Source organism: Pongo pygmaeus, chromosome 4 (assembly GCF_028885625.2).
Source record: "Pongo pygmaeus isolate AG05252 chromosome 4, NHGRI_mPonPyg2-v2.0_pri, whole genome shotgun sequence".
In the NCBI taxonomy this organism is placed as follows: Eukaryota; Metazoa; Chordata; class Mammalia; order Primates; family Hominidae; genus Pongo; species Pongo pygmaeus.
Genome location: NC_072377.2, coordinates 143,052,655 through 143,080,255, shown reverse-complemented (window position 1 = coordinate 143,080,255; position 27,601 = coordinate 143,052,655). Strand labels below are relative to the sequence as shown.

Genomic DNA, 27,601 nt, shown 5'->3' with positions numbered 1-27,601 from the left:
TGAACCCAAGAGGCGGAAGTTGCAGTGAGCCAATACCAGTCTGGGCTATAGAGGGAGACTCTGTCTCAAAAAAAAAAAAAAGAAACTAGTTTTCTAAGGATGAGTAGCATACATTTTGACCCCCTCTTATAACCTTATAACAGCTCTGTGAGGAAAGCTATTATTGCCATTTCATGGATGAAGAAATTAAAGTATATACAGGGAGTAAATAGCTGCCTAATATCACAGCCTTTAGTAAGGGTCAGTGCCAGATTCTGTACTCACTTTTCTGATTTCAAAGCCTGTGGTGCTAATTTGTACAACACCACCTTGCTCTTTGGCAAGTATTTCTTTTGCTGAATAGAGACGTCTCCCATTCCTTTCTGAAAGGAAGACTCTTGTCCATGGAGATTTGTAATTTAGTAGGAGGAGCAGGTGTGCTGAGACTCAGGTGCAAAGATTTAAAAGAAAACAGGCATGCTATTTCCACCCTAGGAAAAACTTGGATACTGAACATGTTTATTCTTGATGAACATCAGTGGAGAGAGAAATAACTTGTTGCAAAATCCCTCCCCAGGAGCTTATTCGTATATTAGAAGGATCTAGGTAGTGAAGTAGTGAATCCCGAACACTGGTTGTGATTGCAGTCTCTTGCTTTGCACTGTTGTAAGAACTAGAGAAATTTTCCAGCTTCAAAGCTGCTTCCTGGTGGAATATTCCACTGGGTTTTGTGAAGATCTTTTAATTTTTCTTTTTAAGACTAATAATGCCTATCATTGTAGAAAAAGTGTACACACTCTACCAGATGTGTACATTTTTGTTTTAGATAACTGAGTAAATCTTTGTTCTCTGGGGGATAAAAAGCTAAAATGAACCTTTGTGAACTTTATTCTGAAAATGTTTGGACATCTGAGTTATTCTGTACCCTGGGGTGGAGGTTGCTGTAATGTCTCAGTAAGTTCCGGTCTTGGTATTTCTCCCATTTGGTAATAGCATCTGACTCTAAGGTCAATTGCATAAACTAATTTCAGGTAACTTTCCTAGTCCCTTTGAAGGGTAACAGAATCATCCCTCCTAATTTGATAGTCTAACTAAACCTTTTATAAAAGGCAGCCCCATCCACCTCCTAACATGCCTCATAGATGGTAGTAGCAGCGGGAGTCGGGTGACATTAATGTGAGGATCAACAAAATTAAAATAAGACACTTCTTAAGGGTTGGTTTTGTTTAGTGCTGGTTTTGTTAAGGTAAACACCTAATAGTATGATGGTTTGAGCTTTTAGGTGCAGTGAAAGTTGGGGACAGTTAGTCAATTTAAGGCACATTAGTTCCTCTCCAAGGACTGACAATTTGTTGTTGGGTTTTGTTTTGTTTTGTTTTTGAGATGGAGTCTTGCTCTGTCTCCAGGCCTGGAGTGCAGTGGTGTGATATTGGCTCACCGCAACCTCTGCCTCCCGGGTTCAAGTGATTCTTCTGCCTCAGACTCCCGAGTAACTGGGACTACAGGCGCGCCACCACACCCAGCTAAGTTTTGTATTTTTAGTAGAGACAGGGTTTCACCATGTTGGCCAGGATGGTCTCGATCTCTTGACCTCGTGATCCGCCTGCCTCGGCCTCTCAAAGTGCTGGGATTACAGGCGTGAGCCACTGTGCCCGGCCAGATTTTTTTATTGGTATTTTATTTGGTAGTTTAGAATAAATGTCTGGTGTTTGCTTAAAAAAGAGTATATAGAGATGATGGCAGGAATTGGCCATTTATTCATTTTTCAAATGTTTGAGCACCACTATGTGCTAAAATGATTTTTGCCCTCAGGAAGCTTATATACACTTGGGCTGGGCCCGGTGGCTCACGCCCGTAATCCCAGTACTTTGGGAGGCTGAGGGGGGTGGAGAGGTCAGGAGCTCGAGACCAGTCTGGCCAACATGGCGAAACCCTGTCCGTACTAAAAATGCAAAAATTAGCCAGGCGTGGTGGTCCGCGCCTGTAATCCCAGCTACTTGGGAAGCTGAGGCAGGAGAATTGCTTGAACCCGGGAGGCGGAGGTTGCATGCGTCGAAATGGCGCCAGTGTATTCCAGCCTGGGTTACAGAGTGAGACTCCATCTCAAAAAAAAAAAGAAGCTTATATACACTTACTGTAAACAATGTGTTTCATTGTTTGATACTTGGTGGAAGAGAAAAGAGAAGTTGGGTATCAGGTCCCTGTGAAGTGACTGGCCATAGGTTATATCAGAATACTGAACTCATGCCACAAAAGTTTTAGAAAGGAGTGAATTTCTGTGGTTCTCCATTATGATAAATTACAGAGTTTCCAGTGTTCTGGCCATATTATTTTTGGTATAGCTCTTTTGTTCTGTGGAAGATTTGGCAAGTCCTGTAATCCCATAAAGGTGACCATCATCTACTACAAAAAATCAGCTCATACTTCAGGACTTAACAGGATTCAAATAAGACTTCAACCCCATCTGATATTACCTCTCTCCCCTCCCCATTTCTAGTTGGGCTGTGCTACTTCTTTCCAACTGATACTACTGGTGGAGGGGAGGCTATAGTCAAGAACTAGAGCTCCATCTCATTACCATTTAGTGATCAGTTACTATCTGCTCTCCAAGCTAGGCACTTGACATACATGATCTTGTAGAATCCTCATGATCTTGTGAAGTAAGTAGAAACAAACCCACAGGGATTTGTGTGGTTTGCCTTTGGTCACACGGCCATTAAGTGATAGAGCTGGACGTGAGCCTGAATCTGGGCTCCCCCTATTCTGATCCCATATTAACCCCATATCAAAAAGACCATCTTAGTTTAAAAGTTTAAACTTAGTTTTGCCAATTTGGGAGAAGAAAAATGGAAAACACAGTGAATAAAACAATGACAGTTTTGGAAATGGAGTAGAAATTGAAGAGGAACTGATTGATTTTCAGGTGGTGATCCATGTAATACTGCTGGCTTAGTGACTTTCTCAGAAATGATCTGGCTGAGATTTATTTATTTATTTATTTATTTATTTATTTATTTATTTATTTTTATTTATTTATTTTTTTTTTTGAGGCGGAGCCTCGCTCTGTCGCCTAGGTTGGAGTGCAGTGGCTCGATCTCGGCTCACTGCAAGCCCCGCCTCCCAGTTCACGCCATTCTCCTGCCTCAGCCTCCTGAGCAGCTGGGACTATAGGCGCCCGCCACCACGCCCGGCTAATTTTTTTGTATTTTTAGTAGAGATGGGGTTTCACCGTTTTAGCCAGGATGGTCTCAATCTCCTGACCTCATGATCCGCCCACCTTGGGCTCCCAAAGTGCTGGGATTACAGGCGTGAACCACTGTGCCTGGCCTCTGGCTGAGATTTAAATTGAGCTTTGTGAGGCAGGCACAGATGGGAGCTTGAAAAGGGAAGTGGTGAAAAATTTAGCCATCCATAGCCTAGGCACAACCCAGCCATCAAACCCTGGGATGAAAGCTTCTTGGGGAGCATGTACTGTACATCCCAATTAGGGAGTATAGTAGGCAGTGTCTAAAACGTTCCTGGTCCTAACCTGAAAGTAGTTAACGTGACTTACAAGTGATGACTTGGATGGCAGAGTACTTGAGGGGGAGTGAGTGTTCGGGCTGCTAAAAGTTGAGTATCTCTGAGCTGTCACAATTCATTATGGTTGTATTATAGCTAGGTTGTCTTAGGTTTTGGGGGTTTTTGATTTTTGTTTTTGTGCTGCTATAACAGAACACCACAGATTGGTGTTCTGGTAAGGGCCTGCTCTCTGCTTTTAAGATGGCACCTTGAACGCTGCATCCTTTGTTGGGAAGGAACACTGTTTCTCTCATGGCAAGAGAACAAAAGAGAGATGGCCCACTCTCATAAGCACCTTATTTTATCTTTTTTTGTGTGCGCGTGTGACTGTAGCTCTCAGGTCTTATAAGCACCTTATTTTAAATAGCAGCATGAATCTATTCATGAGGGCAGAGCCCTCATAACCTAAACACATCCCATATGCCCCACCTTTCAATACTGTTGCACTGGGGATTAAGTTTCCAACACATGAATTTGGGGGGACACCTTCAAACCATGGCATAGGGTAAATGCAGCAAGCGACTGCTCTGGGTTCTTCTTTGGGTGGAGGTGAGGTTGTGGAGGCTTGTTACCTTCAGCAGACCTAGAGATGACCCTGTGAAGAAAGCAAGCCAGATGCAGTGATTCTCAACCCTAGTTCTGCATTAGAATCTTTTGTGTTTGAGGCCAGGCATGGTGGCTCACACCTGTAATCCCAATTCTTTGGGAGGCCAAGGCAGACGGATCACTCGAGGTCAGGAGTTCGAGACCAGCCTGGCCAACATGGTGAAACCCTGTCTCTACTAAAAATAGCCAGGCGTCGTGGCGTGTGCCTGTAACCATAGCTACTTGGGAGGCTGAGGCAGGAGAATCGCTTGAACTGGGGAAGCAGAGGTTGGAATGAGCAGAGATGGCGCCACTGCGCTCCAGCCTGGGAGACAAGAGCGAGACTCTGTCCCAAAGAAAAGAATCAGCTGGGCGCGGTGGCTAAAGCCTGTAATCCCAACACTTTGGGAGGCTGAGGTGGGTGGATCATTTGAGATCAGGGGTTCGAGACCAGCCTGGCCAACATGGCAAAACCCCATCACTACTAAAAATACAACAATTAGCTGGGCGTGGTTGTGGGCGCCTGTATCCCAGCTACTTGGGAGGCTGAGGCAGAAGAATTGCTTGAATCCAGCAGGCGGAAGCTGCAGTGAGCCGAGATCACACCACTGCACTCTAGCCTGGGTGGCAGAGCGAGACTCTGTCTCAGAGGAAAAAAAAAAGAATCTTTCATATTTCAAAATTGAGACTGTCTCAACCAAAATCATCACCACCCTCACTCTCCCTATTCAGAAACTATTGAGTCAGGATGGAGGAAGAAGGGATCTTTTGTGTCTGAGCATGTATTCTTTTATTTTGCTTTTTTAGAAAGCTCTAAAAGGATTCAGGGCGGGGAGGTATGCAAACTGAAGTGTTCTTGAGCATTGTTGATGATGGGGTGAACATTGATTAAGATCCTTGTGGGTCGGGCGGGCACAGTCGCTTGCGCCTATAACCTTAGCTGCTCAGTGAGTCTGAGGTGGGAGGAGCGTTTGGTCCCAAGAGTTCGAGACCAGCCTGGGCAACCTTGTGAGATCCTGTCTCAAAAAGAAAAAGAAAAATTAGCTGAGCGTGGTGGTGCCTACCTATAGTCCCAGGCTAGGGTGGGAGGATCACTTGAACCCAGGAGTTTCCAGGTTACAGTGAGCTATGATTGTGCCGCTGCACTCCAGCCTGGGTGACAGAGCAAGACCCCATCTCTAAAAAAATAAATTATCTTTCTACTTGAGTTTTGTTTGGGATTTATTTGGTTTAGTTCTGTTACAATTCCTTTTTTTCACCTGTTTGATTTTTCAGAAGTTAACCCTCTGGGTGAAGCATTGATGAAAGTTTTGATAAGCCAAAGTGCCCCTAAAACCAATGAGAACAAGAAGGGATCTGAGTGCAGAGGCACCTGGGAGCTTTGAGGGATACATTGCTGTATGTTGTCCCTTGTTTTGCCCAGTTTTTACAACCTTCATGTGACTCATTGCTGTACCCCATGATTCACTAGTTCTTTGATTTCAGAAGAGGAGTATAGGGACAGTAGAAAAACGAAGGAAAACTATTACAGTTAAAGAAGGTTGTAGATTGCCTGTGTGGCCAGCATCTCCTTAGTGAGAGCTTTATTTTTTATTCTCCCCTGAAGGGTGTTCACTTCAAAAGACATGGAAGTATTGAGCTTCCTTAATTTTATTTTGGGTGTTTACACAAACTGGTCTAACAACTTTGATTGACTTGCAGGAGTGAGGGTAAATGAACGTTTATCTCGTTTGGAAACTTTACTGGAAAAACGTTAATCTGCTTGTTTTTTGTTTGTTTGTTTGTTTGGTTTTGGTTTTGGTTGGTTTTTTTTGTTTTGTTTTTGTTTTTTGAGATGGAGTCTCTCTCTGTCACCCAGGCTGGAGTGCAATGGCGGGATCTTGGCTCTCTGCAACCTCTGCCTCCCGTGCTCAGGCTGATTCTCCTGCTGGGATTACAGGCATGCACTACCACACCCAGCTAGTTTTTGTATTTTTAGTAGAGATGGGTTTCCTCATGTTGGCCAGGCTGGTCTCGAACTCCTGACCACAGGTGATCCACCCGCCTAGGCTTCCCAAAGTCCTGGGATTACAGACATGAGCCACCGTGCCCGGCCCAGTCTGCTTGTATTAAACCTAACATACAAAACATCAGAAGTTACTAAAGTACCCTTTAAATTTTTAAAGTGAAAGCCATCCATTTAATAATCTGCATTTCCCCTCCCTAGTCAGGTGTCTTATTTCAAAGGTAAATTCAGAAACTTAATGTTTCCCCCACAGAAGGTAGGGGGAGGGGGCATGCAGGGAAACTAGTGAAAGGTAATTTTTTGCACCTAATTCAAAAGGAATAAGAAGCCAAGACCAACTTTCAAGTTTTGTTTCATTTATCAACTTTGTAGAAATCTACAAACAAAAAATAATTCTTAGGCAAGCTACACTTTTGAGCCATTTTTTAAAGTGGAATCTTACAACAAGATTACATTCTTAGGTGTATTTGCTCCTTGGTCCTCTGGAATGTTACATGGATATGGAATGTAAGGTTGCCCAACTGGGCTATACAGTAGGGTTGCTTAATGAATGTTTATCTTCTTAAACTATCAGCAGTGGAAAGTAAGTAGCTGCTTATCTTAAGGTCATTGCTTTGCCCTCCACATCATTATCTTATTTGAAAGGTTGCTGTAAGGCATTTTGAGTTCTCTCAGTTAATTTGTCCCAAATTTCTCCCCTCTTTAGCCTTAAACTTTCCAAATCTTTGGGGTTTGTTGCCTGTTCTTCCTCACCTCTGAGACTTCACCTCTGCTATCTGTTTTCATTCCATTCCCTGCCGACTGCATCTTAGGAAACTATTCTCTGTAAGTCAGAGCATGTCAGCTTTTTTAAAAAAACCAACCCCTTTTAAGAAAGAACTTCCAGCCGGTCATGGTGGCTCATGCTTGTAATCCTAGCACTTTGGGAGGCTGAGGCAGGTGGATCACCTGAGGTCGGGAGTTCGAGACCAGCCTGACCAACATAGAGAAACCCCGTCTCTACTAAAAATACAAAATTAGTCAGGCGTGGTGGCACATACCTGAAACCCCAGCTACTCAGGAGGCTGAGGCAGGAGAATTGCTTGAACCCAGGAGGTGGAGGTTGCAGTGAGGCGACATCACGCCACTGCACTCCTGCCTGGGGAATAAAAGGGAAACCCCGTCTCACAAAAAAAAAGAAAAGAAAGAACTTCCTACAAACCCCTATGGTTGTAGGCCCCTTGAGAATTGGCTTACCAAGCATAAGCCAGTAAAATTGGTACTCAAGTGTTTTCCCCATCTTTTATCTCTTCATATTATCCCTGTGCATGAGTGGACCCCTGTGTCAGGTAGGTGGCACCTACAATCTAGATTGTGATGGAAGTTCTGTTTAGTTGCCCAGTGTTTCTGGCCTCTCCCAAAGCAAATGTCTTTTCTCTCCATTGGCATGTATGTAGAGTTTGACATAACTCCAGAAGGAATTATCAAAAAGGTTTTTTGGAAATTACAGTTTAGAAGCCTAGCAAGTGTTTGTGATGATAACTGAAGCAGTGTATCATAAATTTCCTTGATTCCGTGGTTTGGCCAGAATACTTGCTCCCCTATCCAAGGGGTGGCAGCAGAGCATGCACCATACTCTCCTGTGTACTGTCTTTGATTAGCTTGTAATTTATTGGGGAAAATAGCACAGAAGTTTATGAACCAGCCTTCAAGGTAGACACCCAAACAGAATTCTGATTTTTGGAGATGTAACTTTGGCTGCCAATCTGAGAGTAGCTATTTTTGATAGTGGGAGGACTGGACAGCCAGCTCATCTAGTTAGAAAGGAAACTGTTTTCTGGGCCGGGTGCAGTGGCTCACACCTGTAATCCTAGCACTTCGGGAGGCCAAGGCAGGTGGATCATGAGCTCAGGAGTTCTAGACCAGCGTGACCAACATGGTGAAACCACATCTCTACTAAAAATATAAAAATTAGAAGGCCGGGCATGGTGGCTCACGCCTATAATCCCAGTACTTTGGGAGGCTGAGGTGGGCGGAGATCGAGACCATCCTGGCTAACATGGTGAAACCCCGTCTCTACTAAAAATACAAAAAATTAGCTGGGTGTGGTTGCATGCGCCTGTAGTCCGAGCTCCTCGGGAGGCTGAGGCAGAAGAATTGCTTGAACCCAGGAGGCAGAGCTTGCAGTGAGCTGAGGTCGCACCACTGCACTCCAGCCTGGGCAACAGAGCGAGACTCCGTCTCAAAAAAAACAATAGCTGGTGGGCATGATGGTGCGTGCCTGTAATCCCAGCTACTCCAGAGGCTGAGGCAGGAGAATTGCTTAAACCTGGGAGGCGGAGGGTGCAGTGAACCAAGATCGTGCCACTGTACTCCAGCCTGAGCAACAGAGCAAGACTCCATCCTAGGGGGCAGGGGGTAGGGGGGAAGAAAACCATTTTCTGCCTGGAAAACCTGTGGAATTAACCACTAGGAGAAAACTTCCATGGCAAGAAGTCCTGTTAATGAGATCCCTTCCCAATGCAAATGCCGAAGACACTATAGTACACATTTATGAAATTTTGCTTTATGAAAATAAGCTTTCTAGGACCCAATTTGAGATATTTTCATATTTTAAACACCTGTAGTTAAAAGCTAATATAGGGGGTTTATTTTTGTTCCTCTCACAGTGCTGCTTCTCTTCTTACTACTCACTTAACACGTAAGCCCATTTAATTTGACTCTGTAACCAGCTTTCTAATTTCTTTTTCTTGCCAGCTTCCACTGGACTCTGGATAGGTGAGATTCTATTAAAGCTGGCATATTGTGCTACTGTGAGATTATGCCCTCTCAGTAATTAGGGAAAAGCTTAGATGGTTCTGGCAGTCTAACAACAATATTAAACTTATTATAATACCCTTTAAGGGTATAGATCCAATAATCTATAAGGATCTCAGGAAGTAACTTTCTTACGGTCTCGTGAAATATCAGATAGAAACAGTTTATAAAGTGATACCACATTTCTTTTTTTTTTTTTTTAAACGGAGTCTCACTCTGTTGCCCAGACTGAAGTGAGTGGCATGATCTGTGCTCACTGCAACCTCTGTCTCCCAAGTTCAAGCGATTCTCCTGCCTCAGCCTTCAAAGTAGCTGGGATTACAGGCGTGTGCCACCACACCCAGCTAATTTTTGTATTTTTAGTAGAGATGGGGTTTCACCATGTTGGCCAGGCTGGTCTCGAACTCCTGACCTCAGGTGATCCACCACCTCGGCCTCCCACAGTGCTGGGATTACAGGTATGAGCTACCACGCCTGGCCAGGTGATACTGCATTTTTTAGTGTGCTTTGGTTCATATCAGATCAGCCTTTGCCTTCAAGATGTAAGTCAGCTCAATTTATACTGGTAGCTATTGTACTAAAGCCAGCCTTTAGATCAGATCAGGGCAGATTTGAGACTTCTGGTTTCCTATATGTTGTAGATTTGATTCTGTTTATACTGCTGCTTGTTCTCCTTATAAAATTATTAATAGGCCAGGCATGGTGGCTCACGCCTGTAATCCCAGCACTTTGGGAGGCTGAGGCAGGCGGATCACGAGGTCAGGAGTTCGAGACCAGCCTGGCCAACATAGTGAAACCCCATCTCTACTAAAAATACAAAAATTAGTCAGGCATGGTAGCGCACGCCTGTAGTCCCAGCTACTTGGGAGGCTGAGGCAAGAGAATCGCTTGAACCCAGGAGGTGGAGGCTGCAGCAAGCCAAGATCGCCCCACTGCACTGCAGCCCGGGTGACAGTGTGAGACTTCATCTCAAAAAAAAAAAAAAATATTAATAGTAAGCTGGTTTTCTTAACATGATAAAATTAGAATTTATTGATAATTTAGTAAAAACACAAATTAATACTTCTCAGGAAAACATGCTTTGGCTTTTATGGGGGAAACTGTCAGGTTGAGACCAAGAGACATTAAAAGAAATATCCTGGGTCCTATTATTTCTAGTCATGATGAATGTATTTTGCATACCATCTTCATATAATAAAATTAACTTCCAAAAATGTAAAAAAGAAAAAAAGGCAAGAAAGGAAGGAAGAAAAGAAAGAAAGAAATATCCTGGCCGGGCACAGTGGCTCATGCCTGTAATCCCAGCACTTTGGGAGGCCGAGGCAGGCAGATCACGAGGTCAGGAGATCAAGACCATCCTGGCCAACATGGTGAAACCCCATCTCTACTAAAAATACAAAAATCAGCCGGGTGTGGTGGCGTGTGCCTGTAGTCCCAGCTACTGGGGAGGCTGAGGCAGGAGAATTGCTTGAACCCAGGAGGCGGAGGTTACAGTGAGCCGAGATCACGCCACTGCACTGCAGCCTGGTGACAGAGCGAGACTCTGTCTCAAAAAAAAAAAAAAAAAAAGGAAAGAATTTTTTTTTTTTTTTTTTTTTTTTAAGGGACACAATTTCACTCTGGTTTCCAGGCTGAAGTGCAGTGGTGTGATCACAGCTCACTGCAGCAGTGTGATCACAGCTCACTGCAGCCTCAACCTCTAGGGCTTAGGTAATTCTCCCACCTCAGTCTCCCAAGTAGCTGAGATTACAGGCACATACCACCATACTTGGCTAATTTTTGTAGAGACAGGTCTCACTATATTTTTTTGGTTTTTGGTTGTCTTGTGACAGTCTCGGTCTGTCACCCAGTCTGGAGTGTAGTGGCACGATTTGGGCTCCCTGCAACCTCCATCTCCCAGGTTCAAGCAATTCTCGTGCCTCAGACTCCCAAGTAGCTGGAATTACAGGCGTGTGCCACCATGCCCAACTTTTTTTTTTTTTTTTTTTTTTTTTGAGAAAGAGTCTCGCTCTGTCACCCAAGCTGGAGTGCAGTGGCACGATCTCGGCTCACTGCACCGCAACCTCTGCCTCCCAGGTTCAAGCAGTTTTCGTGCCTCAGCCTCCAGAGTAGCTAGGATTACAGGCATGAGCCACCACGCCTAGCACACCCAGCAACTTTTTGTATTTTTAGTAGAGATGAGGTTTCACCATAGTGGCTAGGCTGGTCTTGAACTCCTGGCCTCAAGTGATCTGCCTGCCTCGGCCTCCCAGAGTGCTGGGATTGCAGGTGTGAGCCACCACACCCAGCCAGGGTCTCACTACATTGCACAGGCTGGTTTCAAAACTCCTAGGCGCAAGCAGTTCTCCTGCCTCAAGCCTCCCAAAGTGCTGGGATTACCAGTGTGAGCCACCTCGTCCAGCCTTTCCCCTTTAAAGTGCATTATTTCACTGTTTTCCCAGAGTTGTGCAACCACTAATTTTAAAATATTTTCCTTAAAAAAAGAAAAACAGTATTTCCATCAACCTAAAAATCCCTGTAACCTTTAACAATCACTCTACATTCCTCCCTCTCCTCAGCCCCTGGCAACCACTAATCTACCTTTGTCTCTCTGGAATGCCTATTGTGAACATTTTGTGTAAATGGAACTATACAATATGTGGTGGTTTTTTTGTTTTGAGACAGAGTCTCACTCTTGTCAGGCTGGAGTGCGGTGGCACGGTCTCGGCTCACTGCATCCCCCACCTCCCGGGTTCAAGCGATTCTTCTGCCTCAGCCTCCCCAGTAGCTGGGACTACAGGCACACGCCACCATGCCCGGCTAATTTTTTTTTTTTTTTTTTTTTTCCTTGAGACGGAGTCTAGCTCTGTCATCCAGGCTGTAGTGCAGTGGCTCGATCTCGGCTCATTGCAACCTCCGCCTCCCGGGTTCAAGCGATTCTCCTGCCTCACCCTCCTGAGTAGCTGGGATTACAGGCACACGCCACCACGCCCAGCTAATTTTTGTATTTTTAGTAGAGACGGGGTTTCACCATGTTGGTCAGGATGGTCTCAATCTCTTGACCTCGTGATCCGCCCTCCTTGGCCCCCCAAAATGCTGGGATTACAGGCGTGAGCCACTGTGCCCTGTCTACAATATGTGTTCTTTTGTGACAGTTTTTACTTGATGTAGTTTGTAAGGTTTTTTTTGTTTTTGTTTGTTTGTTTTGAGACGGAGTCTCTGTCTTTCTCCCCGGCCGGACTGCAGTGGCGCTATCTCAGCTCACTGCAAGCTCTGCCTCCCAGGTTCACACCATTCTCCTGCCTCAGCCTCCCGAGTAGCTGAGACTACAGGAGCCCGCCACTGCGCCCGGCTAATTTTTTGTATTTTTAGTAGAGACGGGGTTTCACCATGTTAGCCAGGATGGTCTCGATCTCCTGACCTTGTGAACCACCCGCCTCAGCCTCCCAAAGTGCTGGGATTACAGGCATGAGCCCACCGCGCCTGGCCAATGTAGTGTAAGTTAATGCAATATGTCATTTATTTTATCGCTGAATAGTTTTTCCGCATATGAATGTACCACTTTTGATTATTCATTTATCAGTTGGACATATGGGTTGTTTCTTTTTTTTGTTTTGGTTTTTTTTTTTTTGTTTTTTTTTTTTACTATTATGAATAATGCCTCCGTGAACATTGAAGCACAAATTTTTGTGTATTACATATTTTGTCAGTTCTCTTGGGTATCTAACTAAGAGTAGAGTGGTTGGGTCATATGGTAACTCTGTGTTTAAACTCCTAAGGACTGCCAGACTGTTTTCTGGAAGTATTGTACCACTTAACATTCCCAACAGCATTGAATCAAGATTTCGATTTCTTCACATGCTATGTCTTTGTAGAAATGTCTCCTCACACCCTTTGCCCATTTTTTATTTGGGTTTTTTGTTGATGAATTATGAGTTTTTACATATTCTTTACATAAATCTTAAGAGATAATATGATTTGCGTGTATTTTCTCCCATTCTGTGGGTCTTTTTGCTTTCCTGATGCTATCCTTTGAAGTCCAAAGGTCGGTTTTTGGTTTTTTTTGAGAATGAAAGCAAGTTGATTAGAGAAGTAGAAAAAACAACAGAATGGCTACTCTGTAGAGCAGCCTAAAAGTTTTTAATTTTGAAATCCACTTGATGTAGATTATCTAATATTTTAAATAGTCGTTTATCCATGTTGTGTCTAAACTAAGAAAAATCAGGATGAGAAAAGAAAAGAAACTTACAGGAATCCTTTTTGAAAAGGAATCGCCTAGAATGAACTCCCCAGGTGATTTTCATCTGCAAAAAATTGAGAACTACTGTTTTGGGGAAGTGCGTGCTCTAAAAAATTTTAACTTATAGGCTGGGCTTGGTGGCTCACGCCTGTAATCCCAGCACTTTGGGAGGCTGAGGCAGGTGGATCACCTGAGGCCAGGAGTTTGAGACCAGCCTGGCCAACATGGTGAAACCCAGTCTCTACTAAAAATACAAAGAAAATTAACTGTGCCTGGTGGCACACGCCTGTAATCCCAGCTACTTGGGAGGCTGAGGCAGGAGAATCGCTTGAACCTAGGAGGCTGAGGTTGCAGTGAACTGAGATGGTGCCACTGCACTCCAGCCTGGGCAACAAGAGCGAGACTCCGTCTCAAAAATATATATATATATGGACTAAGTAGTTGATTTTTAAGAATTTTTTTCTCGTTGTAAAAAATACATAACATGAAATTTACCATCTTAACCATTTACAAGTGTATAGTTCAGCAGTATTAAGTACATTCACACTATTGTACAGCCAGTCTCTAGGACTTTTCATCTTGTAAAACTAAAACAACTATTAAACAACTGCCTAGTTCCACCTTATTCCAGTTGCTGGCAACTGCATTTCTGTCCTCTGTCTCTATGAACTTTAATATTCTAGGTTACCTCATGTAAGTGGAATCATACAGTATTTGTCCTTTTCTGTCTGGCTTATTTTTCTTAGCATAATGTGTTCAAGGTTCATCCATTTTGTGTGTCAGAATTTCCTTCCTTTAAGACTGAATAATATTTCATTGTGCACACAACGCCACATTTGTTTGTTTGTTCATCCACCAGTGGATGTTTGGGTTGCTTCCACCTCTTGGCTATTGTGAATAATGCTGCTGTGAACATTGGTGTGCAAGTACCCGCTCTCACTCTTGGGTATGTAATTGAAAGTGGAATGGCTAAATCATATGGTAATTAGGTGTTAAAAAAAATTTTTTTTTTGGAGGAGCTACCACACTTATCCCACATGGCTGTACCATTTTATATTCCCACTGGCAATGCACAAGGGTTCCAATTTCTCCACATCCTCACCAACACTTTGTTTCCTTCCTTCCTTCTTTTTTGAGACAGTCTTATACTGTTGCCCAGGCTGGAGTGCAGTGGCAAATCATAGCTCACTGCAGTTTCTAACTCCTGGGCTTGAGTGATATTCCCGCCTCAGCCTCCTGAATAGCTAGGGCTACAGGCCTGCATCACGTGACACCCAGCTAATTATTTATTTTTTGTACAGATGGGGGCCTCATTATGTTGCCCAGGCTGTTCTCAAACTCCTGGACTCAAGTGATCCTCCTACATTAGCCTCCCAAAGTGCTGGGATTACAGGTGTGAGCCACTGTGTTTGCTTTGCATAGAAGTAGGAATTTTCCAATGAGGTATTTCTTGACTGGTAGTGATGATAAGTGTCTTTGGAAGTTGTAGACAAAAAAGATGTGTTACTGGCATTGGTGTTGAAATTTAAAGGGGCTTAAAAATGGGTTGGTAACTGCTCAGAAGGGACCTCCCATGTGGCAGGGCCTTGATGGTATCTTCCATAGGTCAGATTTTGGTCCCATTTTTTAGTTCTAAAAATTTGAATTTGGTTGGGCACCCAGAATTTATCAGGCTGTCAGTCATTCCTCCTTTTAATCAAACTCAAATGCAATTAATATGTTACCATTTAAAGAGAATGAGTTTGTGAGAGAGAGATTTTTTTTTTTTTCTCGAGACTAAGTCTAGCTCTGTTGCCCAGGCTGGAGTGCAGTGGCACGATCTCGGCTCACTGCAACCTCTGCCTCCCAGGTTCAAGTGATCTCGTGCCTCAGCCACCTGAATAGCTGGGATTACAGGCACCTGCCACCATGCCCAGCGAATTTATTGATTTATTTATTTATTTTAGTAGAGACGGGGTTTCACGCTGTTGGCCAGGCTGGCCTCGAACTCCTGACCTTGTGATCCGCCCGCCTCGGCCTCCCAAAGTACTGGGATTATAAGCGTGAGCCACCGCGCCCGGCTGAGAAAGAGAGATTTCATAACTGGGACATTTCTGTGACTTCCAGAGTTCTCCTTTCCCATCATTAGGGTACTAAATTCGTGATTACAAATACGCCTAGACTTTGGAAAGACTCATTGCATCATCCTGTTATGGCATCTCCCTCTCAACCACCACATTTGAAGGCTCTCCCATGGACAGATTCACTACCAAATTGCAGCCTGTTGACACTCCTTATTTATCATAGATAGCTTCTTTCTTTACCCTTAGGAAATGAGGTGTTTCTCAAGTATCTCTCCAAGTGTATTCTTTACATAACTTATCTCACTATTCAATCAAATTGAGCACTAGATTCTGGACACTGTTCCTAACTCTGTGTATATGTTCATAAACAAGATTAATATAGTCCCTACATTACTTCTTTGAGAGTGACCTGTTTCCATAAATTTGGGGGCATCTCCCTGTAGCTTGCTTTTACCAGAGAGAAACATGAGTTTACTTACGTGGTATTTAAACCCCTAATGAGTTATTCTTTCTTTCACAGCAATGGCACCAGCATGATATCATTGATCATTCCTCCCAAAGACCAGATTTCACGAGTGGCAAAAATGTTAGCGGATGAGTTTGGAACTGCATCTAACATTAAGTCACGAGTAAACCGCCTTTCAGTCCTGGGAGCCATTACATCTGTACAACAAAGACTCAAACTTTATAACAAAGGTAATCTGGAGTTTGCTCCTTTTCCTTGTCTACACATTTTGGTTGTGTTTTATACTGTGATCCTGCTATGGTGCTTTGTTCACTAATGTTTCCTTAAGTCAGCCATCATCAGTGTCTCTTTGGCCTTGGTGGTTAGCTTTTTTGTTTTGTTTTGTTTTTTGTTTATTGAAAGTTAAGTAGGCCAGGCACAGTGGCTCATGCCTGTAATCCCAGCACTTTGAGAAGCTGAGGCAGGTGGATCACTTGAGGTCAGAAGTTCGAGACCAGCCTGGACAACATGGTGAAACCCTGTCTCTACAAAAAATACAAAAGTTAGCCAGGCCTGGTGGCACACACCTGTAGTCCCATCTACTCTGGAGGCTGAGGCAAGAGAATCGATTGGACCTGGGAGGTGGGAGTTGCAGTGAGCCACGATCTCGCTGCTGCACACTAGCCTGAGTGACAGAGTGAGACATTGTCTCAATTTTTTTTTTTTTTTTTTGGGGGGGAGTGATGAGACAGAGTCTTGCTCTGTCACCCAGAGGCTGAAGTACAGTAATCCGATCTCAGCTCACCACAAGCCTCCCAGGTTGAAGTGATTCTTCCACCTCAGCCTCTCGAGTAGCTGGGATTACAGGTGCCCGCCACCACGCCTGGCTACCTTTTGTATTTTTCGTAGAGACGGGGTTTCACCATGTTGGCCAGGTTGGTCTTGAATTCCTGACGTCAGGTGATCCGCCCACCTCGGCCTCCCAGAGTGCTGGGATTACAGGCGTGAGCCACCCCCACGTCCAGCCTATTTACTTTAAAGAATAAATCCTACTGAAACGTCTCAGAAGAAGTTTTAAAATTAGGGAGAGAGTTCTGCCTGAGAGATTTCAAGCTTTTTCTGCTTTATTTAAATTATGACTTAAAGGATCAGGCAGGGAAAATAGGCTATGGGAACATTTTCTATTAATTGACGAAAAACTAGATATGGGGTAAAGTAGAAAAATTGTTTGTGTTCTTTGCAGTACCTCCAAATGGTCTGGTTGTATACTGTGGAACAATTGTAACAGAAGAAGGAAAGGAAAAGAAAGTCAACATTGACTTTGAACCTTTCAAACCAATTAATACGTCATTGTATTTGTGTGACAACAAATTCCATACAGAGGTAAGAAGTCAAACCCAGAACATTTTCATCACTCCAGAATTGTTTCCCCATACCCATTAGCAGTCAGTCCCCCATCCCTCCCACTTACCTCTCTCATTTTAGGCAACCACTATATTTTCTTTCCATAGATATGCGTGTGCTGGACTTCTTTTATTTTTATTTTTTAATTATTTTTATTTTATTTTATTTTTTTTAGACGGAGTCTCGCTCTGTCACCCAGGTTGGCGTGCAGTGGCATGATCTCGGCTCACTGCAAGCTCCGCCTCCCAGATTCAAGGGATTCTCCTGTCTCAGCCTCCTGAGTAGCTGGGATTGCAGGCACATGCCACCACACCCAGCTAATTTTTTTGTATTTTTAGTAGAGACGGGGTTTAACCACATTGGTCAGGCTGGTCTCAGACTCCTACTGACCTCGTGATCCGCCCGCCTCAGCCTCCCAAAGTACTAGGATTACAGGCATGAGCTACCCTGCCCAGCCTGGACATTTTATATAATGGAATCATATAGTTTGTGGCCTTTTGTGATTGGCTTCTTTTACTTTATACTTTTAAGGTTCCATGTGGTAGCATTCATCAGTACACTTCATCCCTTTTTATTACCAAGTAGTATTCCATTGTATACATATATGCCATATTTCATATTTTATATATCTTTTCTTTTCATCAGTTTTACATTTGGGTGGTTTGCACTGTTTGGCTGTTATGATAATGCTGCTGTGAACATTCATGGACAAGTTTCTGTGTGACCATACATTTTCATGTTTCTTAGATTTGTGGAATTGTGTAGGTTATATAGTAATTATGTTTAACTTTTTAAGAAGTTGCTAGACTGTTTTCCAAACACTTGTACCATTTTACAAAGCTGTCTGTTTTCAAAAAGTAAGGCAATTTACATTTATTATGACACTAGTCATTCAGCATGTTTTGAGACAGAGTCTCACACTGTCGCCCAGGCTGGAGTGCAGTGGTGCAATCTTGGCCCACTGCAACCTCCATCTCCATGGTTCAAGCAATTCTTGTGCCTTAAGCCTCCTGAATAGCTGGGATTACAGGTGTGCACCACCATGCCTGGCTAATTTTTTGTATTTTTTTAGTAGAGACAGAGTTTTGCCATATTGGCCAGGCTTGTCCCAAACTCCTGGCCTCAAGTGATCTGCTCGCTTCAGCCTCCCAAAGTGTGTATGTGTGTGTGTGTGTGTGTGTTTTAATTTTTGTGGGTACATAGTAGGTGTATATGGGGTACATGAGATGTTTTGATACTGGCATGCAATGTGAGCTGTCACACTAAGGAAAATAGGGTACCCATTTTCTCAAGCGTATATCCATTGTGTCACAAGCAGTCCAGTTATACCCTTTGAGTTATTGCACTCAGTTTTCACATAACAAATTGTAAAATTTTTAGTAGCAGAACTGTAAGAACTCATTTTCCCCCCTTTCCCCATGAAACTTTTGAGTGACAAAGCTGCCATAAGATGAACTTGAACGGTGGAAAGGAAACCTCATTAGAGTGACCTAAATCAGTCAACAGTAGAACAATCAAGAATTCACAGCTGGCTCCTAGTTCATTCTCTTGCCTTTCATCAACCTAGGGAAAAACCTCTACAGTGGAATTAGAACTGACATTTGTCGACAGTTTACAGTGGATGATTTTTGCTAACTTGATGAGAAGTCCATTTATAGTTGGATCTTGGTCGACTGCATAGACAATCCAGACTGTTTTTCTCTTCACTACCACACTCTACTTACAGCAGAGGGTTTTTCGGGGAGCCTCTCAGCCACCGAAACCACTTACCTGTATCTGGTTGGATGAAAGCCGATTTTGAATCTTGTTGATTTAAACGGTGCCAGGTACCCGTGTTGTCTGGCTTTTGCTCACTTACTGAGTTAGCCTTGTTGGCTTTTTTCCAAACCTTAACTCCTTTTCTAAGATACTGTTTAATCTTGCTAACTTTGTACATTTTAGCTTTAACTGAAAGGGTTATATCCTGTTTATCAGGGTAATTATATATTCTAATAAGGGATATGCCTATTCCCTGATAAGCAGATTTATTAAAAACTTCAATCTACTTAACAGGTCATTTTGATAAGGCTATATTATTAACGTGCAATATTCATATTCATGTCTTCTTTTTTTTTCTCTTTTTCTTTTTTCTGAGATTGAGTTTTGTTCTGTTGCCCAGGCTGGAGTGCAATGGCACGATCTCGGCTCCTTGCAACTTCCGCCTCCCGAATTCAAGTGATTGTCCTGCCTCAGCCTCCTGAGTAGCTGGGATTACAAGTGTGCACCACCATGCCCAGCTAATTTTTGTATTTTCAGTAGATGAGATTTCACCATGTTGGCTAGGCTGGTCTGAAACTCCTGACCTCAAGTGATCCACCCACCTTGGCCTCTCAAAGTGCCATTGCAGGCATGAGCCACCACGCCCGGCCACAGTATTCATGTCTTAATGCTAACTATCTAGCATGGTTTGTTAAAGGTGGATTCTTGGTTGATCCATCTGCTTTCTAGTCAATTATTGAAGGGGCTGTTTTCTTAAAATGGAATGGTAAGGCCAGGTGTTGTGGCTCACACCTGTGTAATCCCAGCACTTTGGGATGCCAAACAGGAGGATCAGTTTATAAAAATAAAATAGAATGGGTAACAATTTCTTACTTCCAAAGAGATTGTCCCCTGGCAATTAGAGATCACCTAAGTGTATAGTATTCCGATTCCACTGTGAGAACTCTTATCTATGTATGTCCCAGGACTGTTTCATTATTTTCTCTTTGGGAAGGCATAAGTAATGGGGATATAAAGTTAACATAGAAGGAAGGTTTTCCTCATAAAACTCAGAATCACTAGCTGCAATACCTTTAAAGGCATGCTGGCTCATGCCTGTAACCCCAGCACTTTGGGAGGCTAAGGCAGAAGGATCATTTGAGTCCAAGACTTCGAGGCTGCAGTGAGCTATGATGGCTACTGCACTCCAGCCTGGCCAGCAAAGTGAGACCCTGTCTCAAAAAAAAAAAGGAACAAGTTAAAGTTTTTTTGTTTTTTGAGACAGGGTCTCTGGATCACCCAGGCTGGAGTATAGTGGCACAATCTTGGCCCACTGCAACCTACACCTCCCAGACTGAAGCCTTTCCAAGCAGCTGGTAGGGACTACAGGCACGTGTCACCACGGCCACCTAATTTTTGTATTTTTTTTGTAGAGACAGTGTTTCGCTGTGTTGCCCTGGCCAGTCTCAAACTCCTGAGTTCAAGCCATCCGCCTGCCACAGCCTCCCAAAGTGCTGGGATTATTTGTGTGAGCCACCATACCCAGCTTAGAACTCTATATTATAAAACTGAAACTGTATGCATTGAGCAATAATTCCTTGCTCCCCCCTTTTTTCCAGCCCCGGCAACCACTGTTTGACTTTTTGTCTCTGATTTTGATTACTCCGGGAACCTCATATAAGTGGAGTCATACAGTATTTGTCCTTTTTTGACAGGGTTATTTCACTTAGCATGTATTCAAGTTTCATCCCTGTTGTAGCGTGTTTCAAAATTTTCTTCCTTTTTGAGATTGAGTAATATTAACTGCTGTATGTAATATTGCTATAAACATGGGCATACAGATATCTTTGTGGTTTTATATTTACATGCCCATGTCAAATATGTTGAAAAGCTTCACATAGATATCATTCATTATTTCCTTACTGGGTTCAAATTTGTCCGTAAGAGTTACATGTTTATAACGGAAGTCTATAAATTATTCTGTAGAAGGTTTTGCCACAGTGCTAATAGCATGGTGAATGGAGTGAAAGGGCTTGTATATATCCTTTCAGAGTTTTTTTGACCTTAGCAAAGCTTTGGGATTCACCATGTGGTACTTGTGTTTGCTTTTCAGGCTCTTACAGCACTACTTTCAGATGATAGCAAGTTTGGATTCATTGTAATAGATGGTAGTGGTGCACTTTTTGGCACACTCCAAGGAAACACAAGAGAAGTCCTGCACAAATTCACTGTGGATCTCCCAAAGAAACACGGTAATACAGGAGGAGAACATGAACCCACTTACTTTGTGTCTAGCAATAAGAAAACAGTATGATGGGCCGGGTGCGGTGGTTCACGCCTGTAATCCCAGCACTTTGGGAGGCCGAGCTGGGTGGATCACGAAGTCAGAAGTTCGAGACCAGCCCGGCCCTGTCTCTACTAAAAATACAAAAATGTGACGGGCACCTGTAATCCCAGCTACTTGTGAGGCTGAGGCAGGAGAATTGCTTGAACCCGGGAGGCGAAGGCTGCATTGAGCCGAGATTGCGCCACTGCACTCCAGTCTGGGCGACAGAGTGAGACTCCGTCTCAAAAAAAAAAAAGAGAGAAAACAGTATGATGTGAGGGGAGTGAATCCAGATGATGGCGAGAGAAGCCTCCTGGAATGACTGCTGCCTCATTGGTGCTTACGGCTCCTCTCTTGACATACAATTAGTAGTCGCTCTCTGAAAACAAGTAGCAGTTTATGCTGAACGTTTAGTTAAGGGAATGGTGATTTTTCTTTGTCCTTTTCTTAGATGATGACATGATTGATTATTTTATTTTTAATTTGAAGACATCTTGTAGTTCTTAATAATTGCCTTTTTCTCTTGCTACTTTTGTGTCAAAGGTAGAGGAGGTCAGTCAGCCTTGCGTTTTGCCCGTTTAAGAATGGAAAAGCGACATAACTATGTTCGGAAAGTAGCAGAGACTGCTGTGCAGCTGTTTATTTCTGGGGACAAAGTGAATGTGGCTGGTCTAGTTTTAGCTGGATCCGCTGACTTTAAAACTGAACTAAGTCAATCTGATATGTTTGATCAGGTAAGTAAGAAGTAGATGCTCTATTATGTAAGATCCTAGGTAGGAGTAGGTGAGTCCTCTGTGTGAGCACTGGAACAGACACATCTTTTTAAAATTCCTTGGGTTAAAAACCTACCTCTGAATTAAACAGCAGGTTTACAGATGTTTATTAGGAAACATTCCCCTGTGCTTTTCTGAGCCCCTTCTCTTCTGAAATCAACCATTTTTAGGTGGGCTTCTTATGGATCCTGTGGAGGTCCCTGGTTTAGTTGGGTTGTCAGAATTGGCTGTAGAATGGAGTTTGATTTCAAAGAAACTAAAACCTGTTCTTTATTTTCTTTTTCTGATTTATTCTTGGAGATACATAGCAGCAAAGCTCTCAGCAATATGACAGCTGATTCAGCCTAAAGCATTTAAAGCCCATTTTATAACATGGGCTCAGCCATAATACACTTCCAAGATCTGGAGGAAGTAGCCTTATGGTAGAAGGTCCACCAAAGAAATTGCCTTAAAAAAAAAAAAATATATATATATATATTTTTTTTTTTTTTTATTCCGGGTCTTGCTCTCTTGCCTAGGCTGGAGTGCAGTGGCAATCATGGCCCACTGCAGCCTCGATCTGTCAGGCTCAAGTGATCCTCCCAGCTCAGCCTCCCAAGTAGCTGGGACTACAGGGATGTGTCACCACGCCCAACTAATTTTTGTACGTTTTGGTAGAGACAGGGTTTCACCATGTTGCCTAGGCTGGTCTCAGAATTCCTGGACTCAAGCTGTCTGCCTGTCCTAGCTTCCCAAAGTGCTAGGATTATAGGTGTGAGCCACCCTCCCCAGCCCGTCTTAACCTCTACTACCTTATTTGGCAGGAGCCAGTGATCCCCCCTTTCCTCCACAATAACTTATTTTTGTTTGCACTTAATGAGTTGTCCTATAGTAGGTCTAATAAAATGTGTGATATAATTGGCAGTGCTGTTCACTTTAAGAGCAGCTTTTTATTAAATTGGGCTCCTTCCCCATATTTAGACTTCAGTGATCATAATGCTGAGCTTTGCATACCATTAAGAGTTAGAGGGTTTGAGTAAAGGTGTTTTAATAATATTTTAAATAAGTACCAGTAAGTACTAATAATATTTTTTTTGTGTGTTAGAGGTTACAATCAAAAGTTTTAAAATTAGTTGATATATCCTATGGTGGTGAAAATGGATTCAACCAAGCTATTGAGTTATCTACTGAAGTCCTCTCCAACGTGAAATTCATTCAAGAAAAGAAATTAATAGGTATCGGTGAAATGCAACTACATATTCTGTGAAATGTTTTCGTGTGTGTGTGTGTATGTATGTACGTACTTGATTGTATGTATGAGACAAGGTACCAAAAATGTAAAAAGGAATATTTAGTATTTTTATTAACTCTTTTGCCTCAGTAAAAGCATTATTTTTTATCTTCTTTAGTCATTAGGTTGAATAGGTGTGTTTGTGTCTACTAGGGAAACTTTAATATATATCCTATTGACTGATCCCTAATCATAGGACGATACTTTGATGAAATCAGCCAGGACACGGGCAAGTACTGTTTTGGCGTTGAAGATACACTAAAGGCTTTGGAAATGGGAGCTGTAGAAATTCTAATAGTCTATGAAAATCTGGATATAATGAGATATGTTCTTCATTGCCAAGGCACAGAAGGTATGAGAATTAGAAAATAAGGTTGCTATTTGTTACTGAGCCAGGAAGCCTGGGGTGGAGATTTGGGAGGGTTGGCTGATTTCAGGAGCAATCAGAAGGTAGATCTACCCATTGTTCCCCACTCCTTCAGTCTGTAGCACATTCCTGCATAGATTTTTCTGCTTGAACTGTTTAATGTCTGCTTAAGATTGTTACATCTGCTGAGGACCAGGACGATATCTTGAACATCTCTGATGTTCCTTATGGTTGAAGCATTGTACCTAGTAGACACTCAGTGTATGCTAACATGCTTATGGAAAAAAGGTTGAGAGATTGAGTCCCTGAGCCCTTTTCTCATCTAACCTCATCTATGGAGCTTACACAGATTAGTATATGACAGCCAGGTTAACACATTTTTTCCTCCTAATACTACAGAGGAGAAAATTCTCTATCTAACTCCAGAGCAAGAAAAGGATAAATCTCATTTCACAGACAAAGAGGTATGTGATTATTTTCTTGGTTTGATGATACATGCAAGCATAAATCCGTGTGTTAGAGCACTGACAGTGTAGAGGGTGAGCTTTGGGAAACCAAACCTCATACTAATTGGGGGTGCTGTGGGAGGTGGTCATCTCCTATCTGCCACATGCGAATCTGATTTCAGGGAAGGAGCTGCAGCTTTTTTTTTTTTTGGAGACAAGGTCTTGCTCTGTTGCCCAGGCTGGAGTACAGTGGCGTGATCTCGGCCCGCTGCAACCTCCACCTCCTGCACTCAAGTGATCCTCTTGCATCAGCCTCTCTAGTAGCTGGGACTACAGGCATACACCACCACACCCAACTAATTTTTGAGTTTTTTGTAGAGAGGGGTTTTCACCATGTTGCCCTGGGCTGGTCTCAAACTCCTGAGCTCAAGCAATCCACTTACCTCGGCCTCCCAAGTGGTGGGATTACAGGTGTGAGCCACCATGCCCAGTCTTTTTTTTTTCTTTGAGATAGGGTCCTGGTCTGTCACCCAGGCTGGATTCAGTGACACAATCATAGCTCACTATAACCTCGAATCCCTGGGCTCAGGCAGTCCTTCTGCCTCAGTCTACTGAGTAGCCAGGAGTACAGGCACAAGCCCTCATTCCCTTTTTTTGAGACGGAGTTTTGCTCTTGTCGCCCAGGCTGGAGTGCAGTGGTGTGATCTCGGCTCACTGCAACCTCTACCTCCCAAGTTCAAGCAATTCTCTTGCCTCAGCCTCCCGAGTAGCTGGGACTACAGGCGCCTGCCACCACGCCTGGCTAATTTTTGTATTTTTAGTAGAGACTGGGTTTCACCATGTTGGCGAGGCTGGTCTCGAACTCCTGACCTTAGGTGATCCACCTGCCTCAGCCTCCCAAAATGCTGGGATTACAGGCGTGAGCCACCGTGCTGGGCAGCCTAATTTTTTTATAGAAATGGGGTCTTGCTGTGTTCACCAGGCTGATCTTAAACTCCTGGGCTCAAGTGATCCTCCTGCATTGGTTTTCCAAAGTGGTGAGATTACAGGCATGACCCACCATGCCTGGCCTGGTGTTTGTTTGTTTTTGTCTTTGTTTTTAAGTAGTTAAGCAATCGGGAAGACATTTCATTATCCTTGAAATTTAATAGGGAGGAAAATGTAATTTGCATAATGCCTCTCCTGCACTGTGAAACCTGTGCTGCTTTCTTCACTTGATCAGCTCTTCCACTGCAGTGACTTCTCTGGTTTACTCTAAATGCATCACAACAGTTGAAAGTATCACCCTCCTGTATGAGATAGGTTTAAATGATAGCTTCCTCAAATTCTGGTTTGGAGAGCTTTGTTCTCTATGAGGCCACTCCCAAAAGCAGTCCTGGCATGTCTCTTCTAGGCCATTGAATGGGTGCTGCTTAGAGACACTACAACAGCCTGACTTCTAGAGTCAACAGTAGGAATCGTAAGCTGAAAACCCACTGAGTTTTTGTGTTGGTATTTCATGGCTGAGGGTGGAGCCTGAGGAGAAGTGTTGTTTGAAATAATCCGAATTTCTGTGCTTATATCCATTACGTTATGAAAACCAGAGATGACTTACAGAGCTTTACACACAGACATGCCTATAAGTGGGAGGATGAGAGTGATAGGTGGGCAAGGGGCTGTGAGAGGGACTAATTAGCCTTCATATATCCTAATCCCCCGTTTTTGTATCTCATGGTCACCCCTGTAGACCGGACAGGAACATGAGCTTATCGAGAGCATGCCCCTGTTGGAATGGTTTGCTAACAACTATAAAAAATTTGGAGCTACGTTGGAAATTGTCACAGATAAATCACAAGAAGGGTCTCAGTTTGTGAAAGGATTTGGTGGAATTGGAGGTGAGTAGCAAATCAGCAAACCAAACTTAAAACCAGGGTCTCAGGCCAAGGTCCCTCCTGGCTAGCCTTGCTTCTGGTGAGGTGCTCATTATCTGCTGGGACAGGTGATTGACACAGCAGGTGCAGGTTCCTAATTTGGACCCATGTTTATTATTACCTCTTTGTTTTCTGCAATTCTGCAAGAGAATAGGGCTTCCCTTATTAGAGTGACCAACCACCTACACACATGCCCATCCTGTGAACACAGGTAATTTACCTTTTGGTTTGTTTCCCCAGGTATCTTGCGGTACCGAGTAGATTTCCAGGGAATGGAATACCAAGGAGGAGACGATGAATTTTTTGACCTTGATGACTACTAGGTAGTCGACATGGGTCCGGCAAAACGTGCCTCACCCTCCAGCATCCAACCCAAGGAGCATACCCGTGGTGGAATCCAAACAGATCCCTGCCTTACAATTGGAACATTTCCAGAACTTAATCCATGAGCATTGGATATTGAAAAGAAAACCGAAACAAAACCAGACCCAGCCCTACACTTTGGTTTGTCATGGTGTCAGCACAGCAGCCTACAACTAAGTTCCTAAATGCCACTTTGGACTAATTTAAAAAAGAATCCCAGTTTTTACTTTTACTGGATGGTGAAATTGGTTGCTCTTGTATTTTATGAAAAAAAAATGATTTTTTTAACCTTCATACATAGAAGCAAAAATACTTTAACTGCTGTAAACCTTCAAAAGTTAATAGAAGTGAGATCATACTGGTTTGTTTCTTATTTTGATTGGAGAAAAATTAAATTGCTGCATTTCGCAGTGACCCATTTACATGGCATTCTCAGCTTAGACTGCGTAAGAAGAAATATATGTGGTGAAATGTTGGAACCATTTCTCTCTTGGTCTCTGTTTAATGTTGAAAGGGTGAGCTAATAGGAGGCACTTTCAACTTCACTCCCTCACGCTACCCCGTCCCCCTCCAGACTGGCAGTTTCAAGGATGCAAATTGCGTTGCAAAATCAAACTGACTCATGAAGCATTTGGGCCAGTGCACTGTTTACTTCCATCTGTTTGCAGACACGTTTGTGCCCGGCGTTTGGGAGCCCTTTGTATCAGTGTTCTGACAAGGGTCCCTGTAACCTTAACCTACTCGAAACCAGTTTGGGATGGATATGATGGGGCTTCTGTGCTATTGCTGGGATTGGGAGAAATAAAACATGCAATTTAAGTGGAAGCGAAGAAATTTAAAGAGGATTTTATTTTGCTTGGGTCAATCCTTGTTAAAAGGGAGGTGGATGTGTTTTCCTTGTGTTGGATGGCATGAGATTATGTGAATGTTTTGATTTATTAAAATGAACTGCAAGGTTTTTCACAGGAACGACAGACATGTATGACTGCATGTAATTATAAACTCCTGACCTCCTGGTGGGGTTGGAGCATCTGTTTCAAATGTGGGACTTACAAGCACCTCTCACATGAGAAATTAGGGGCGGGTGGGAAGGGATGGGACACAGCTTCTGGCACCATGGATTTAAGACCATGTTGGATCCAAAAGTTGGCCTGAAACCCTGAAGCTTATGCTTCACAGCTGGGCTGTAAGTCAGACTTGAACCCAGCTGACATGCAAGGTCATGGCGTGCCCAGGGTGGTGACAGTTGAACAAAGTGTGTAGTATGTGCCCAGTGGTAGCGATGGAAAAAAGTATACCAAATGGACTTTGAAGGACCAAAGGTTTTAAAAGTCAATTGGTATCACCTCCAC

General features: G+C 43.2%; 1 protein-coding gene across 3 annotated transcripts in view; it reads left to right on the top strand.

Moving 5' to 3' along the window:
* Nucleotides 1-27,083, top strand: part of ETF1 (eukaryotic translation termination factor 1) — a 37,883-nt gene extending 10,800 nt beyond the window's left edge. For 2 of the 3 annotated variants that reach the window (XM_054488847.2, XM_063665524.1), the window contains 9 exons: nt 15,729-15,904; nt 16,897-17,036; nt 20,908-21,046; nt 21,664-21,854; nt 22,978-23,107; nt 23,360-23,515; nt 23,930-23,994; nt 25,703-25,850; nt 26,127-27,083. In XM_054488847.2, the coding sequence (XP_054344822.1) occupies nt 15,729-15,904; nt 16,897-17,036; nt 20,908-21,046; nt 21,664-21,854; nt 22,978-23,107; nt 23,360-23,515; nt 23,930-23,994; nt 25,703-25,850; nt 26,127-26,209 (1,228 nt within the window). In that variant the 3' untranslated portion in view covers nt 26,210-27,083. The remainder of the gene's footprint in view (nt 1-15,728; nt 15,905-16,896; nt 17,037-20,907; nt 21,047-21,663; nt 21,855-22,977; nt 23,108-23,359; nt 23,516-23,929; nt 23,995-25,702; nt 25,851-26,126) is intronic. The other variant, XM_063665525.1, reaches the window with a different exon arrangement.
* The last annotated feature ends 518 nt before the right edge of the window (nt 27,084-27,601 follow it).